Below are 18,415 nucleotides of genomic sequence, written 5' to 3' on the forward strand. Positions count from 1 at the left end.
GGCCTCGGAGCCCATGGAGTGGGTCGTGGTGGGCGACGCCACGCAACCGCGACCCGTCCGTTGCCTCCGCCATCTTCTCCTACTCACCCGGACTCCCCCCGCGGCCGCGCTGGCTTCGCGTTTCCCTTCCGGCCGCTGACAGAGATCCGGGCTGGGCGGGGTGGGCGAACGCGCGGAGGGGGTGGACCGAGGGCGGGGAGGCCGGACGGAAGAGGAAAGGGAGGGCGGCGAGCCGGCCACGGCGGGGTGTGGAGCGTGCGGCGTGTGTGCGGAGGGAGAGGTGGGGGCGGAGGAGAGGCGAGGAAGGGAGGGAGGCGGAGGAATGAGAGCGCGAGGCGCCTCTCGTCCGCTCCTAAGCCCGGGCGGAAAGAGCCGAGCGCAGCCCGAGCGCTCTGTTAAAATGGCGGCGGCGTTGGCGGTGGCCGCGGCGTCTGGTCGGTGAAGTGACTCTGCTGCTTCTCTCCCCACCCGCCCCCTCCCCCCTCCCCTCCCCCCGTCCTTCCCCCCTTCCCCGCCGCCGGCGCCTCCGCGCCCCTCCGGCCTGCGCACCTCCCCTCGCTCCCCTCCTCTCCCCCGCCCGCTGCGGGGACCGCCGGCCCCCTCCCCCCATCTCTTGCTCCCCGCCCCGTCCCCGCCGCCGCCCGCCCTCGTCGCCTCCCCGCCCCGCCGGCCGGCCGGCCCCCTCCTCCGCCTCTCTCCCCTCCCCCCCGCCGGTCGGGATCAGTCAGTGTGATCCGAAGCGGGGGAGGGGGGGGGCGGCGGCCGAACGATGTGCGAGAACTGCGCAGACCTGGTGGAGGTGTTAAATGAAAGTAAGTAGCCGCGGTAGCGGCCCGTTGGGGTGCACGGTTTGGGGTCCTCGCGCAGCTCTCTGGCCTCCCCGGGCTGCCACGGCCTGCGGGAGGCGACGGCTGGGCCGGGCGGCGTGCGGGCCTAGCGCCCCGGGAAGGTGCGCGGTGGCGCGGCCGCCGCGGCGCCTCGGGCCCAACCCGGCCAGGTTACCTGGGCGCCCGAGACGCGGCCGCCGCGGAGCTCCGGCTGGGCCTGGCCTGGGCGCTCTGGGCTCTCGGAAAGTTTCCTCATTACAGGTGTCAATTAATGAAGGCAGTAATGAACCCCTCGCCGCCTTCGCCCCGTTCGCCCTGCCGGGAAGGTGCGGGGAGGTGGGGTCGGAGGACGAGGCTTTCCTCCGCAGTCCAAATCCTCCGGCCGCCCTCTTTTGATATCCAGCGTGCTGCCGAGGCCTCTCTTACCTGCTAATTTTCATTAAACTCCCTGGGAGCAGGGTGGTGGTTTTTCCCTCCCTTGCGGGTGTGTGGGTGTCTTAAACACTTCAGCCAGACATTAAATAGCTGAAAACGAACTGTGATAGTGATGATTGGAACCTTCATACCTATTTTTAAAATAAATTTGTTAATGATGTTTCTTAGTGTAGCATTCACCGCTTTAATGGTACCTTCTGTTAAGCAGAGCACTGTACTACACATACCATCCCGGGATAGTTATGGCCTATCTCTCCTGGAGGGAAAGGCCTTTTACCTGATACTTTACTTTTTATTATTAAAGAGGGTACGTTGATCTTTTCTGGCCTTTTTATTTTATTCTCGACCCTTGCAAGATGGTATTTCAGCTTATAGAAGATATATTGCAAATCAACTACTTCTGGGCCTTAAGGCCTTGTTGGCAGAGGTGAATTAGATGAAGGGATCAATTTACAAGAAGTTGGTTGTTGAAAAAATGCTCACTTACGAACAGTTTATGTGGGTTTTGGATTTGTATTCTGTTTGTGATATTTCCACAGACTTTCAGACTATCTAATTTTGTAATACAATTAACTAAAACAGTTGATTTATAAAATGTACCATGGTATTTGTGTTTGAATGTCACTTTAATGACCAAAGGCAATAATAAAAGTGGAAGGGTTCTAACTTAATTTCAACTCCGTATTTACTTCCTGATAGGTGGAATAGGCTTTTGCACATATTCCAACTATAGGTTCCGGTATTTGTGTCACCCTAAATTATCCTAGAATTTTAAGATTATTTGTGTGTATTTTGAGATACTTTTATTTCTGGCGCAGGTAGTTTACGATATGATAAATCCTCAATACTTTATTTTATATCTCAGATACAAGTCGTGTGATTATGATTGTTATGCTCAACTTGGAAAGTTAATAATTTTGCAATGTAATATGAGGAACAAGTACTTAATTTTGTTGGTGATTTTAAAAACCTTTTTTTTTCTTTTTTTGAGACAGTTTTGCTCTTGTTGCCCAAGCTGGAGGGCAATGGCATGATCTTGGCTCACTGCAAACTCTGCCTCACAGGTTCAAGCGATTCTCCTGCCTCAGCCTCCCGAGTAGCTGGGAATGCAGGTTCCCTCCACCATGCCCGGCTAATTTTTGTATTTTTAGTAGAGACGGGGTTTCACCATGCTGGTCAGGCTGGTCTTGAACTCCTGACCTTGTGATCCGCCTGCCTCGGCCTCCCAAAGTGCTGGGATTACAGTTGTGAGCCACTGCGCGTGGCTGATTTTAAAATATCTTAAACTTGGAAAATTTTAAACAAAACATCTAAAGAAAGTAAAGTTGGTTTATCTTTTGAAAAGAGGTGGCATCTTGATCATAGTGAAAGGTCTTATTTAAGATTATCTGGAAAACCCCTAGAACTTTGGTTAGAAGCACTGAAAAATGCAATGCATTTATGGAGTGTTAGAAATGTGGAGAATTTAAATAGAATTTAGCTTTTATTATCTTTAAGCAAATACGGTTAGTTCAACCAGCTTCACAAAATTTGGCCATGTGCACCCTCTAAGAAACCTGTTTTAATGAACAAGTAAGGATTTTCTATTTGTGTGTAAGCCAGTGGACTCTAAAAATACTTAGTTTCTTAATATTGCTTTTGAGGCTCAATTTAAAAATTTAACTCTTAAACAATAATCTCACAGTGATGCTTCCTTTTTAAAAAAATTTACGGCCGGGAGCAGTGGCTCACGCCTGTAATCCCAACACTTTGCGAGGCCGAGGTTGGCGGATCACCTGAGGTTGGGAGTTCAAGACCAGCCTGACTAACATGGAGCAACCCCGTCTCTACTAAAAATACAAAATTAGCTGGGTGTGGTGGCTACATGCCTGTAATCCCAGCTACTGGGGAGGCTGACCAGGAGAATTGCTTGATCCTGGGAGGCGGAGGTTGCAGTGAGCCGAGATCGTGCCATTGCACTCAGCCTGGGCAACAAGAGCGAAACTCTGTCTCAAAAAGAATTTTTTTTTACTTCAACAATTTTATGTGTAGTTTATACCACACTATTACAAGTTGTTTTTTTTTTTCCTGTAGTTCTTTACTTATCCGTGGCTATGATGGAGCATGATAATGAACATGAGTGGTTGGAGCTTGATAAAACTTGTTGAAGTAGATTATATGTGTTTCTTGTGATCTCATTTGCAGTAATTACCTATAAAGTCTGCCCTTTTCCCCCCTATAACTTGTACAAAGATGAGCATCAGTTCAACCTTGATTTAGAAATTCAGAGTTGGCCGGGCAACTCTGAATACAGCTCACGCCTGTATTCCCAACACTTTGGGAGGCCGAGGTGGGCGGATCACAAGGTCAGGAGCTCAAGACCAGCCTGGCCAATATGGTGAAACCCCGTTTCTACTAAAAATTCACAAATTAGCCGGGTGTGGTGGTAGGCATCTGTAGTCCCAGCTACTTGGGAGGCTGAGGCAGGAGAATTGCTTGAACCCTAGTAGGCGGAGGTTGCAGTGAGCCGAGATCAGGCCACTGCACTCCAGCCTAGGCGACAGAGCAAGACTCCATCTCAAAAAAAAAAAAAAAAAAATTCAAAGTTACAGTCCTCCCATAATGTGCTCAGAATTCATCTTTAAATATGACACCCTGTAACAGTTTAGCCAGCTAAGAGAAGCAATAAAATTGTGCATATTTTTTGGTGGTGTGTTTCCAGGTCATGCTGAAAAATACGTAATTAGTATTAAACCAACCTCACAAAACAGTCAGACGTGGTGGTGCGCCCCTGTAATCCTGCCTCGGCAAGAGGATTGTTTGAGGCCGGGAGTTCGAGACCAGCCTGGACAAAATAGTAAGACTGCTTTTTTTTTTTTTTTTTTGAGACAGAATCTCGCTGTGTCACCCAGGCTGGAGTGCAGTGGCAGGGTTTCGGCTCACTACAACCTCTGCCTCCCTGGGTTCAGCAGTTCTCCTGCCTCAGCCTCCCAAGTGGCTGGGATTACAGGCACATGTCACCATGCCTGGCTAATTTTTTTATTTTTAGTAGAAACGGGGTTTCACCATATTGGCCGGGCTGGTCTGGAACTCCTTACCTTGTGATCCACCCACCTCGGCCTTCCAAAATGCTAGGATTACAGGTGTGAGCCACCGTGCCGGGCCAAGACCGCTGTCTTTGAAAAACAAACCAAAAGCCCTGTTTCTTGTGAAATTAACAAACACTGATCACACTTAGAGAAGGCTACCTGGGCAAACAAGAGTGTAATAAATTTTTTTTTTTTTTTTGACACGGAGTCTAACTCTCTCTTTCTCCCAGGCTGGAATGCTGTGTCAGCTAACTGCAACCTGCACCTCCCGGGTTGAAGTGATTCTTCTGCCTCAGCCTCTTGAGTAACTGAGACTACAGGCACCCGCCTCCTCGCCTGGCTAATTTTTGTATTTTTAGTAGAGATGGGATTTTGCCATGTTGGCCAGGCTTGTCTCAAACTCCTGACCTCAGGGAATCTGCCCGCCTGTACCTCCCAAAGTGCTGCAGTTACAGGAGTGAGCCATCATGCCTGGCCTAAAAATTTTGTTTAAAAAATTTTTAGTTGATAAATAATTTTACATATTCATGGGGTACATAGTGATGTTTCAATACATAAAACGTATAGTGATCAGTTGAAGATAATTAGTATATCCATCTCAAACATTTAGCATTTGCTTTGGGAACATTCAGTATCCTCCTAGCTATTTGAAACTGTATCATATATTATTGTTTTTTTGAGACAGGGTTTCTCTTCCATTGCCCAGGCTGGAGTGCGGTGGTATGCTCTTGGGTCACTGGAGCCTCTGCTTCCTGGGCTTAAGCAGTCCTCCTGCCACATCCTCCCAAGTAGCTGGGACTACAGGCATGTGCCACCAAGCCCGGCTAATTTTTGTGTTTTTAGTAGAGATGGGGTTTCACCACGTTGGCCAGGCTGGTCTTGAACTCTTGAACTCAAGTGATCTGCCCACCTTGGCCTCCCAAAGTGCTGGGATTATAGGCATGAGCCACCATGCCCGGCTTATATCATATATTATTGTTAACCGTAGTCATTTTGTAGTAGTATAGAACACTAGAACTTATTCCTCCTATTTCACTGTAATTTTATATCCTTTAACAAATCTCTCCCTATCCCTCCCCTGCCTCTACCATTCCCAGCAAATTTTGTGTGTGTTTTTGTTTATTTTATTTTATTTTTTTTGAGACAGAGTCTTGCTCTGTTGCCCAGGCTGGAGTGCAGTGGCGCGATCTCTGCTCACTGCAAGCTCCGCCTCCCGGGTTCACGCCATTCTCCTGACTCAGCTTCCCGAGGAGCTGGGACTACAGGCGCCCGCTACCACACCCGGCTAATTTTTTGTATATTTAATAGAGATGGGGTTTCACCATGTTGGCCAGGATGGTCTCGATCTCTTGACCTCGTGATCCACCCGCCTCGGCTTCCCGAAGTGCTGGGATTACAGGCGTGAGCCACCGTGCCTAGCCGTGCTTTTGTTTATTAATAGAGACAGGGTCTCGCATTGTTGCCCAGGCTGGTCTCAAACTCCTGGCCTCAAGCCATTCTCCTGCCTCAGCCTCCCCAAGTACTAGAATTGCATGAGCTACCATGCCTGGCCAGTTAATTGTGTTTTAAATGAAAGGGTAGACACAGTGTGGGTAGTATAGCTTTATATTAGATATGCACAGACTTTTTGATAAGAGTAAGGACTTCATGTGGAATGTTTAAAGTTTGGCAGAATGCAGTATCGTTAAAAGTAACAGATGAACAGTTCCTTTTGTCATCAGTTTTTGGTGAGAGTATTAATATTATTAGTTATACCTCTGGTTCTGAGAATCTGAAGCTGTAAACTTTCACTGTGGAAACATGCAGAGGCATACAGACACAGAATTGTGCTTATAGGTTGAGGACCCGTTGAAGTTTGTTCCTGGAACCAGACTAAGGATCCTGTCATAAGTACCCCCACCACACCCACCCTTTTTCAATATAATCTTGACACATATCATAAAAGTTGAAACTACATTTCAAAATCATATTTGGCTTTAGTGTTAGAATAACCAATCCCAACAATACTAAAATATTGGACTTGCCATTTTCTTTTAATGCTTCATTTTTAAAACATTTAAAAAGCTTGGATGTATTGAGTAAATTTTGCTGTTATCATTTTGTGGGATTACATTCTGTTTAGGATAAATTTTAAATTTCTGTTCCTCTGCTTGTTCTGTTGAGTTTGTATGATAACTGCTTTTGTAGTTACTTTTGTGAACCAGTTTACAAAGGCCAAAGCATTTCTAGATCTTGGTGAGGGGTTGGAGGCTTAAAGTTACATGCCTTAGGCCATCACCCTAGCAAACTCACTAGTAAATTGAGGTTATTTACCTCGTAAGGTAAATTTCTCTGAAAGCAGAGTGAAAATTATGTTGTACATCTTTTTTTTTTTTTTTTTTTTTTTTTTTTGAGACAGAGTCTCGCTCTTTCACCCAGGCTGGAGTGCAGTGGTGCGATCTTGGGCTCACTGCAACCTCCGCCTCCTGGGACTACAGGCGTGAGCCACCATGCCTGGTGTACGTCATTGTTTTAAACCATTTATGTGTTGTAGATTTTACTCTGTGTATTTGTTTACCAAGTTGTCCAAAATGGATAATTCATGTGAGATAGGCAAGAGCAAGTATTGTATCCCAATACCATTTGGTGAAAAAGTTGAACTTCAGAAAGGATAAGTAGTTTGCCAAGATCACCTGTCAACCTGCATAGTCAAATTTGAGATGGAATTCAGCTACTCCAATATCTGTATTTGCAGAATAATTCTGTTGTGTTTATTTTGTTGGTAGTGGTGGTTTTGAGACGGAGTCTCGCTCTCTTGCCCAGGCTGCAGTGCAATGGCACGATCTCAGCTCACTGCAACTTCGGCCTCCTTGGTTCAAGTGATTCTCCTGCCTCATCCTCCCGAGTAGCTGGGATTAGAGGCACCTGCCACCACGCCCAGCTAATGTTTGTATCTTTAGTAGAGATGGGTTTTCACCAGTTTGGCCACGCTGGTCTCGGACTCCTGACCTCAGGTGATCTACCCGCCTGGGCCTTTCAGTGTGTTTTATTTTTAAAGCAGATTACTTTATTGAGCATTTTGTGTTGGGTACTTAAGTACTTTACATGCTTTGCATGCTGCTGATTTAATCAGTTCTTTGAGGGTGGTAGTCTATCCTTTTCAGATGAGGGAACTAAGATTTACAGAATTTATGTGACTTGCTTAGGGTCACATGTGACTGTTTGGTGGAACCACAGGACTTAATCCCAGATTAGGCTAAGAGTTTTTTTTTTTTTTTTTGAAAAGGAATTTTACTCTTGTTGCCCAGGCTGGTGTGCAATGGCATGATCTCGGCTCACTGCAACCTCCACCTCCTGGGTTCAAGCGATTCTCCTGCCTCAGCCTCCTGAGTAGCTGGGATTACAGGCATGCACCACCATGCCTGGCTAATTTTTGTAATTTTAGTCGATGTGGGGTTTCACCATGTTGGCCAGGATGGTCTTGAATTCCTGACCCCAGGTAATCCGCCTCCCTTGGCCTCCCAAAGTGTTGGGTTTACAGGCCTGAGCCATCCTGCCTGGCCTAAAAGTTCTTACTAGTTACATTGTATAAATTTTATGATGATCTATCTGAATCACCACTGTTCAGTTGACAAAGTAAAAAATGCTGACCATGTTTTATGTATCTTCAAAAATTCAGACAAATTTCTTTGGTAATTGTAGTAGGAATTCAAAAGTGGTAATAAGTATAGCTGAATAAGGATCTTTTTCATTGAACAAAATTTTAAATTTTTTGATTTTTGATTATTTTTTAAGAGACAGTGTATCACCCATGGTGGGGTACAGTGGCCCAAATATAGCTCACTGCAGCCTCAAGCTCCTGGGCTCAAGTAATGCTCCTGCCTCGGCCTCCCAAAGTGTTGGGATACACTGTACCTGACTGAGAATCTTTCTTAATACTGTTATTTTGCAGTGAGCCATTTAATAAAACTACATGTTTCCAGGGCTTTTTAGATACTATGAGTATATAGGTACTAAATCAATTAGTAACATAACTTTTTCAGTAGACATTTGATCTAAAGTTAGAATTTTTTCCCCCCGTTTGGAGATGGAGTCTTATTCTGTTATCCAGGGTGGAGTGCAATGAAGCGATTCGAAGCAACCTCGACCTCCTGGGCTCAAGCGATTTTCCTGTCTCACCCTCCTGAGTAGCAGGGACTATAGGTATATACCAGCACAGCTGGCTGCTTTTTTTTTTTTTGAAACAGTTTCCTTCTGTCTCCCAGGCTGGAGTGCAGTGGTACAGTCTTGGCTCACTGCAACCTCTGCCTTGGGGGCTCAAGCAGTTCTTGTGCCTCAGCCTCCCAAGTAGCTGGGATTATAGGCATGTGCCATCATGCCGGACTAATTTTTGTATATTTAGTAGAGATGGGGTTTCGCCATGTTAGTCAGGCTGGTCTTAAACTCCTGGCCTCAAGTGATCCGCCTTCCTCAGCCTCCCAGAGTGCTGGGATTACAGGTGTGAGCTACTTTGTCCGGTTCTCCCGAATTGATTTTTTTTTTTTTGAGACGGAATCTTACTCTGTGGCCCAGGCTGGAATGCAGTGGCATGATCTTGGCTCACTTCAACCTCCTCTTCCTGGGTTCAAGCGATTCTCCTGCCTCAGCTTCCCAAGTAGCTGGGATTACAGGTGTGTACCACCATGCCCAGCTAGTATTTGTGTTTTTTGTAGGAATAGGGCTTCACTGTGTTGCCCAGGCTGTTCTCAAACTCCTAGCCTCAAGTGATTCACCCACCTCGGCCTCCCAAAGTGCTGGGATTACAGGCATGGGCCACCACGCCTGGCTGATTTTTTTTTTTCCCCCCCCTGAGATGGAGTCTTGTTCTGTTGCCCCAGGCTGGAGTGCGATGGCCTGATCTTGGCTCACTGCAACCTCCACCTCCCGGGTTCAAGCGATTTTCCTGCCTCAACCTCCCGGGTAGCTGGGATTACAGGCACCTGCCACCACGCCTGGCTAATTTTTGTTATGTTTAGTAGTGATGAGGTTTCACCATGTTGGCCAGGCTGGTCTTGAACTCCTGACCTCATGATCTGCCCACCTCGGCCCCCCAAAATGCTGTGACTACAGGTGTGAGCCACCGCGTCTGGCTGAAAACATGTTTTCATATAAGATTTCATTTTATATAAAATGTAATATATCTGTTTCCAGTTCTCCCATATTATGAATAATGCTGCAAATGTACATCTTTCTACTTAAATGTTTTAACTCCATCCCTGGTTCTTTTAGATTTCTAGACGTGAGTTTACTGTGTCAAAATATATAAACATTTTTCATTATTTTCATACTGTTTGCTTGCCAGAAAGGATATATTGATCTTTTAGTCTTAGTCGTGCCTGTGTAAGGGCACTTTCACCTGTGTTGAATATTATCCTTTCGAAAGTGTTATTTTAGCAGGGCATGGTGATTAGTGCCTGTAGTATTCCCAGCTACTCAGGAGGCTGAGGTGGGAGGATCACTTGAGCCCTGGAATTCAAGGCTAGCCTGGGCAACATAGCAAGACTTCATCTCTTAAAATAAAAGTTATTTTGGCAGAAAATGTATTAAGCAATTACTAGTAAATTTAACCATTCATATTTTATTATTTAATGAATTGTATGTGTTCTTTTTCTGTATTTCAGATTTCAGTGTTTTGGATTTTTTTTTTTTTTATTTTTTTGGGACAGAATTTTGCTCTTGTTCCCTAGGGTGGAGTGCAATGGTGCCATCTCGGCTCACTGCAACCTCTGCCTCCCAGGTTCAAGCGATTCTCCTGCCTCAGACTCCCGAGTAGCTGGGATTACAGGTGCCTGCCACCACGCCTGGCTAATTCTTTTGTATTTTTAGTAGAGACAGGGTTTCATCCTGTTGGCCAGGCTGGTCTTGAACTCCTGAGCTCAAGTCATCCACCTGCCTCAGCCTTCCAAAATGCCGGGATTACAGTTGTGAGCCACCGTGCCTGGCCCCTCTTACCTTCTTTCAAAATTCAAAGCTCGCTTTTTTTCTAACTTGTAAGTTTTATTAATAAGAATGAAATAACAACAACAAAAAGCTCACCTTTACCTGTTTTTTTTCTTTTTTTTTTTTTTGAGATGGAGTCTCGCCCTGTCGCCAGGCTGGAGTGCAGTGGCGCGATCTTGGCTCCCTGGAACCTCCACCTCCCAGGTTCAAGTGATTCTCCTGCCTCAGCCTCCCGAGTACCTGGGACTACAGCCGTGCGTCACCATGCCCAGCTAATTTTTATGTTTTCAGTAGAGACGGAGTTTCTCCACGTTGGCCAGGATGGTCTCCATCTCCTGACCTCGTGATCCACCCGCCTCGGCCTCCCAAAGTACTGGGATTCCAGGCATGAGCTGCCACACCCGGCCTACTACCTGTTTTATAAATCAGAATTCTATATAAGATTTCTTTTGAGGAGAAAAAGGTATCCTGTAGTCCCCCCTTATCCAAGTGGAATGTGTTCTGAGACCTCCAGTGGATACCTGAAACCACAGATAGTGCTGTACCCTATATACTGTTTTTTTTCTCATTATTTTAAGAACTTTCACCTTTTCACTTCAAATAAGCTTTTCTTTGGCATATCTGAATTACTAGTATCGCTGTTCTTGCACTTTGGGGCCATTATTGGGTAAAGTAAGGGTTACTTGAATACAAGCATTGTGTACTGCTACAGTGGATCTGATAACCAGGACAGCTACTAAGTGACTTAATGGGTAGGTTGCATGTACAGCCTGGATATGCTGGACAAAAGGATGATTCACGTCCTAGATGGGACGGCACAAGATTTCATCATGCCACTCGGAATGGCAAACAATTTAAAACTTACGAATTGTTTATTTCTGGAATTTTCCATTTAATATTTTTGGACCATGGTTGACTGTGGGTAACTATGGAAAGCAAAACCAAAGATAATAGGAGGACTATTGTAGTTTCTTAATAAGCTTGAAAACTAAGTAATATTATGTGGGTGCTCAAAAAAAGCCAACATAAAACTGTTTTCAAGTATCTTTTTTTTGAGATGGAGTCTTGCTGTGTCGCCCAGGCTGGAGTGCGGTGGTGCAATCTCGGCTCACTGCAAGTTCTGCCTCCTGGGTTGACGCCATTCTCCTGCCTCAGCCTCCCGAGTGGCTGGGACTACAGGCGTCTGCCACCATGCCCAGCTAATTTTTTTGTATTTTTAGTAGAGACGGGGTTTTACCGTGTTAATCAGGATGGTCTTGATCTCCTGACCTCAGATGATCTGCCCACCTTGGCCTCCCAAAGTGTTAGGATTACAGGCGTGAGCCACTGTGCCCCGCCCTTTTTTTTTTTTTTTTTTTTTTTTGCCTCTGTCGTCCAGGCTGGAGTGCATTGGCTTAATCTCAGCTCACTGCAGCCTTCGCCTCCTGCGTTCAAGTGATTCTTCTGCCTCAGCCTTCTGAGTAGCTGGGATTACAGGTGCCTGCCACCACGCTCGGCTAATTCTTTTGTATTTTTAGTAGAGACGGGGTTTCACCGTGTTGGCCAGGCTGGTTTCGAACTCTTGACCTGAAGTGATCCGCCCGTCTTTGCTTCCCAAAGTGCTAGGATTATGAGTGTGAGCCACTGTGCCTGGCCTGTTTTCGAGTATCTTAATTGTGCCCAAATTTTAGGAGGTGGTGTCATGCTTATGAAGTTGGAATACTGTGATGAATTATATTTAACACAGTGATGATAATACACTTCTGTAGCTATTTGAACACTGAAATTTCTTATACAGTGTTTTCCTTGAAGGTACTTCCTTCGTAAGAGTCATGAGAAATAGAAAGGTTTATCTAAGGTCACACAGCAAAGAAGTACCAGGGGTAGGACTAGAATTTAGTTGTGCTTATTTCTTCTCAGTGTACTTTTCACTAACCAAGCTATCTTTTTTTATTTTTATTTTTTAATTTTTAAGAGGACCCTGACTGTGGAAGTTGGGAAACTCATAAGAAACCGTTAAAGGAACTGTGGAGAGATTTATTCGGGCTAAAGTGGATTAGGCAAGATTTGTTTTTATTTTTTCCCGAGACGGAGTCTTGAATTGTCACCCAGGCTGGATTGCAGTGGCGCAGTCTCTGCTCACTGCAACTTCCACCTCCCGGGTTCAAGCAATTCTCCTGCCTCAGCCTCCCAAGTAGCTGGGATTACAGGCGCCCACCACTGTGCCCGGCTCATTTTTGTAAATTTAGTAGGGATGGGATTTCACCATGTTGGCCAGGATGGTCTCGAACTCCTGACCTCGCCATTCACCCGCCTTGGCCTCCCAAAGTGCTGGGATTACAGGTGTGAGCCACTGTGCCCCGCCAAGATTTTAAGGAAGATGGAAGATTCAGGTGGGCCCTGTTTGAAATAGTTGCTGGGAATGAGAGGAGTGAAATGGCCTACCTTGACTTGTGAAGGCTCTGCATGACTTAGCCTCTGCTAACTTCATTCCCTTGTTCTCTTTGCCTTTTTTTTTTTTTTTCCTTTTTGCCTTCTTTCATTGATGACACTGAGCCTTTATATATACCTTTTTTTTTTTTTTTTTTTTGAGACAGAGTTTGACTCTTGTTGCCCAGGCTGGAGTGCAATGGTGCGATCTTGGCTCACTGCAGCCTCTGCTTCCTGGGTTCAAATGATTCTCCTGCCTCAGCCTCCTGAGTAGCTGGGATTACAGGCACCCGCCACCACGCCTGGCTAATTTTTGTATTTTTAGTAGAGACAGGGTTTCAACATGTTGGCTAGGCTTCTCTCGAACTCCTGACCTCAGGTGGTTTGCCTGCATCTGCCTCCCAAAGTGCTGGGATTACAGACGTGAACCACTGTGCCTGGCCTGTATATACCTTCTTATACTTTCAAGTTTTGACTGAAATGATTTTTTTCAGAGAGGTCTTTCCCGAACACCAAGTCTGAAGTAGCTCTGGTTCTTTTTGTTCATAGCATTTACCACAATTTAGAATTATGTATGTATTTCTATGTTTACAACTGTGATTTTTTTATTCTACGAGACTATCAGTTCTATGATTGCAACTGTTATTACTGTTCTACAGTGCCTGCATGTGGTAGGATCAGTGTTTATTTAAAACATCTGAAAAATCTTAAGGTCACTGTGGTTGATAATAGAAGGGAAAACAAGGGTAGGACAGATGTGGCATTTCCTGTTTTCTCCGTTTTCTTGGATATATCAAGTACTGTCAGTCCTTGCTTTTGTGATGTCTTGCTTGCCACCCCCTTCATAAAATGGTACTTTTTGTTGTTGCTGCTGCTGTTTTTGGAGACAGGGTCTCACTCTGTCACTCAGGCTGGAGTACAGTGGCGTGATCCTAGCTCACTGCAGCCTTGAGCTCCTGGGCTCAAGAGAGCCTCCCAAGTAGCTGGGACTACAGGTGCTCATGATGACACCCAACTTGCTTGCTTATTTATTTGAGAATGAGTTTCACTATATTTCCCAGGCTGCTCTTGAACTTCTGGCCTCAAGTGATTCTCCCGCCTCAGCCTCCCAAAGTGCTGGGATTACAGGCATGAGGCACCACACACAGCGCTTTACTAGTTCTTGATATTAGTACCTGTGGGTTAAATTTAAGGTTGAGAATTGTTATTCTTTTTAAACTAGTTAGGATTCTGTCTCAAGGACCAGAAAAAACAGCTTCTCTGGCAGAAACAGAGTTTTTCTTTAAAAGCTGTAACTAGGCCGTCTAGGTGTATATTCAGGTGTGCTTTACTTTTAACCACTGGGTTTATAACATCATCAGGAGTTTATTTCTCTGTGGCTTGCTGGGCTTCCTTGGTTTTGACCTCAGTTTGGCCCTTCCTATGGTAACAGAAATGACTACTGCACCTTAATTATTTGACAGGTCTTGCTCTGTCGCCCAGTCTAGAGTGCAGTGGCATGATCACAGCTCACTGTAGTCTTGACCTCCCAGGCTCAAGAGATCCTCCCACCTCAGCCACCTGAGTAGCTGGAACTACAAGCCTGTGCCATCACACCTGGCTAATTTTTGTAATTTTTGTAGAGACAGGGTTTCACCTTTGTTACCCAGGTTGGTCTTAAACTCCTGGGCTCAAGCCATCCTTCTGTTCCAGCCTCTTAAAGTGCTGGGGTTACAGGTGTGAGCAGTCACCACTGGTCTGTTTAGTTTTTTCAGACAGGGTCTCGCTCTGTTGCCCAGGCTGGAGTGCAGTGGCTCAGTCATGGCTCACTGCAGCCTCAACCTCCCGGGCGGGCCCAAGCTATCCTCCTGCCTCAGCTTCCATAGTAGCTGGGACTATACGCCTGTGCCACTACACCCAGCTAATTTTCGTTTTGGTGTTTTTTATTTTTACTCTGTTAATAAATTAAGATGGGGTCCCACTGTGTTGCCCAGGCTGGTCGTGAACTCCTGGGCTCAAACTATCCTCCTGCCTCAGCCTCCCAAAATGTTGAGATTATAGGCGTGAACCACCATGCCTGGCCATTTTTTTGTATTTTTAGTAGAGATGGGGTTTCACCATGTTTCCCAGGCTGGTCTCCAACTCCTGGGCTCAAGTGATCTCCCTATTTTGGCTTCCTAAAGTGCTGAGATTGCAGGTGTGAGCCACTGTGCCCAGCACTACTGCACCATTTTTATACCACATCTTCATACCACAGTGTTTGGACATCACATACTTAAACTACGCGGAGAAAAAGAGTGAATCTTTTCTGGAACTTACTGTACAAGAACAAGAAGGCTGCTTTTTCCAAAACCTCCCTGACAAATGTCATTTCATATATTATTGGCTCTGTTCCTGAAATAGAGTTCAAAGAGGATGGACTTTGATTGGTTTAAACTAATCAGGACCTATTCTTGAAGCTGATCTCACCCACATCTCATAACTAAGAGTGTGCTTCTGGAAAAGAAATCTGGCACGTTGTTACCATGAAAGAGGTGAAATTGCTTCTGGGCAATAAGCCCATGGATGTCTAATACACTGAAAACCATTTCTTAATATTTTGCATTTACTGAGTTGTGTTTCACCTTAACTTTGTTTAAATATTTGTTTTTTTTAAAAACATAAACACTTGTGTAAAGCATTCTGCTGCATGCTGGTAGCTATAGAAATACATTTAGCTGTGTATTTTCCCTTAAGGAAAGTTCCAGAGTACAGATGAGGCAGTAGGATGATACTTGAGTGAGTGATCTTTGGAACCTGGTAGACCTGAGTTCCAATCCTGCTCCTGTCATTTATTAAGTCTCCGACTTTGGCTAAGTTCCCTTACCTCTTAGTGCCTTGTTTCTTATTTGGAAATGAGGATATTCTTAATACGTATCTCATAGGGATTTTGTGAGGAGTGAATAAGATAATGCATATCAACATTTAACACAGTGCTAGCATAAGAAACATGCAAAACAACAGTTTGAAAAATAAAAATGGTAAATTTTATGAAATAGCTATAGTTGAAGTGCAGTGGGAAGAGTTTAGTTTTGGGATGATTGGAGAAAACTTTGTGAACTTGATATAATTTAAGTTGCTCTAAGTGGTATATATGCATATAATTTTTTGAGATGGGGGCCTTGGTATGCTGCCTGGGCTGGTCTTGAACTTACAGGCTCAGATGATCCTCCTGACTCAGATTCATGTTAGCTGGGATTACAGGCACACACCACTGCACCTGGCTATCTTTGAGTGATTGAAAAACAAAAGCAAAAAAACCCTGTAGTCCTAGCACTTTGGGAGGCCGAGGCTGGTGAATTGCCTGAGCTCAGGAGTTCGAGACCAGCCTGGGCAACATGGTGAAATTCTGTCTCTATTATAATATAAAAACTAGTTGGGCATGGTGGCACACATCTATAATCCTAGCTACCCAGGAGGCTGAGGCATGAGAATTGCTTGAACCCGGGTGGCGGAGGTTGCAGTGAGCTGAGATCATACCACTGCACTACAGGTTGGGCGACAGAGGGAGACTCTGTCTCAAAAACAAACAAAAGGCTGGGGTGTGGCGGCTCACGCCTGTAATCCCAACATTTTGGGAGGCCGAGGCAGGCATATCACCACAGGTCAGGAGTTCACTACTGGCCAACATGCTGAAACCCTATCTCTACTAAAAATACGAAAATTAGCCTAGCATTGTGGCGTGTGCCTGTAATCCCAGCTGCTTGCCAGGCTGAGGCCAGAGAATCGCTTCAACTCGGGAGGTGGAGGTTGCAGTGAGCCGAGATGGCACCACCGCACTCCATCCAGTCTGGGCGACTAGTGAGACTCCATCTCAAATACACAACCAAAAAAAAAAAAAGAAAAAAAAAACCCACTATATTTGCTGGGTATGGCGGCTATGCCTATAATCCCAGCACTTTGGGAGGCCTAGGCGGGCGGATCTCCTGAGGTCAGGAGTTCAAGACCAGCCTGGCCAACATGGTGAAACCCATGTCTACTACAAATACAAAAATTAGCTGGGTGTGGCGGTGGGCCCCTGGAATCTTGGCTACTCGGGAGGCTGAGGCAGGAGAATCACTTGAACTCGGGAGGCGGAGGTTGAAGTGAGTAGAGGTTGTGTCACTTCACTGTACTCTGGGCGATAGAGGGAGACTCCATCTCAAAACAACACTATATTGACACAGTCACCAGTGACCTGTTATTCATGAAAGTAAACGGAGAGGTTTTCTCTATAACTCCATGGAGCTAGTGCTTTCCCTTTGGGAAAAACAAAAACAAAACAAAAACAAAACAAAAAACAAACAAAAAACTGGCTGGACGCAGTGGCTCGTGCCTGTAATCCCAGCACTTTGGGAGGCCAAGGCGAGTGGATCACTTGAGGTCAGGAGTTCAATACCAGCCTGGCCAACATGGTGAAACCCTATCTCTACTAAAAACAAAAACTAGCTGGGCATGGTGGCACACGCCTGTCCCCAGCTACTCGGGAGGCAGAGGCAGGAGAATCACTTGAACCTGGGAGGTGGAGGTTGCAGGAAGCTGAGATCACACGCCTGGGTGACAGAGGGAGACTCCTTCTTGAAAAACCCCAAAACCTCTCTTTTCCTGCGTATAATTTAATCACTGTAGAAAGCTGTAGAAAATACTGAAGAAATACAAACCTTGTAATTGTTAAAATTTTGGTTTATGTAAATCTAGCTGTCTTCTGTGAATATATAAACTGAGTTTATACTTACCTACTCTTTTTTTATGAGCATTTTCTTATAAAAATGATGAAACCCTGTCTCTATCCAAAATACAAGTATCTGAGAACAGAATTTAATGGCAGCCTACTTTTAGTCTTTTGAATGTGACACATATTTAACTAGTGTTTTCCTGTTTAAAAAAATATGAAAATATTTTTAAGCGTAGAAATCTGGGTCATGTCCCAGGTCAAGATGTAAATTTGGTGTGTTTTGGTTTTTTTCTTCTTCATTTTTTTTTTTTTTTTGAGATGGAGCGTCACTCTGTTGCTCGGGCTGGAGTGCAGTGGTGTGGTGGGATCTCGGCTCAGTGCAGCCTCTGCCTCCTTGGTTCAAGTGATTCTCCTGCTTCAGTCTCCTGAGTAGCTGGGATTACAGGCATGCACCACCATGCCTGGCTAATTTTTGTATTTTTAGTAGAGATGGGGTTTCACCATATTGGCCAGGCTGGTCTTGAACTCCTGACCTCAAGTGATTCACCCTCCTGGGCCTCCCAAAATGCTAGGATTACAGGCATGAGCCACTGCACCTGGCTTGTTTTCTTTTTTTGTGACAGGGTCTTACTCTGTCGTCTATGCTGGAGTACAGTGGCGTGATCATGGCTCACTGCAACCTCTACCTTCCAGGCTTAAGCGGTTCTCCCATCTCAGCCTCCTGAGTAGCTGGGATTATAGGCGCAGGCCACCACACTTGGCTAATGTTTTTGGTAGTTTTAGTACAGATGGGGTTTCACCATGTTGCCCAGGCTGGTCTTGAACTCATGGGCTCTAGCACTCCACCCGCTTCAGCCTCCCTAAGTGCTGGGATTATAGGCATGAGGCACAGTGCCCAGCCTAGATGTAATTATTTAAGGGTTCTGATTTTCAGTTGCCCTCTAGAAAGGTTGTATTAATTTATTGCCTAAAAGCTTTATATGAGAGTGCCTTTTTTTAAAAAAATATTAGATATTTTATTTTTAAGAATCTGTATGATAGGGTGT

General features: G+C 45.3%; 1 protein-coding gene across 4 annotated transcripts in view; it reads left to right on the forward strand.

Moving 5' to 3' along the window:
- The first annotated feature begins 218 nt into the window (after positions 1 to 218).
- USP34 (ubiquitin specific peptidase 34) overlaps positions 219 to 18,415 on the forward strand; it is a 281,740-nt gene continuing 263,543 nt past the window's right edge. For 3 of the 4 annotated variants that reach the window (XM_054547514.2, XM_054547516.2, XM_054547515.2), the window contains exon 1: positions 10,405 to 10,492. In XM_054547514.2, coding sequence (XP_054403489.1) covers positions 10,420 to 10,492 — 73 coding nt within the window. In that variant the 5' untranslated portion in view covers positions 10,405 to 10,419. Of the gene's footprint in view, positions 813 to 10,404; positions 10,493 to 18,415 lie in introns of those variants that run through there. The other variant, XM_024242030.3, reaches the window with a different exon arrangement.

The sequence above is a fragment of the Pongo abelii genome, chromosome 12 (assembly GCF_028885655.2).
Source record: "Pongo abelii isolate AG06213 chromosome 12, NHGRI_mPonAbe1-v2.0_pri, whole genome shotgun sequence".
NCBI lineage: Eukaryota > Metazoa > Chordata > Mammalia > Primates > Hominidae > Pongo > Pongo abelii.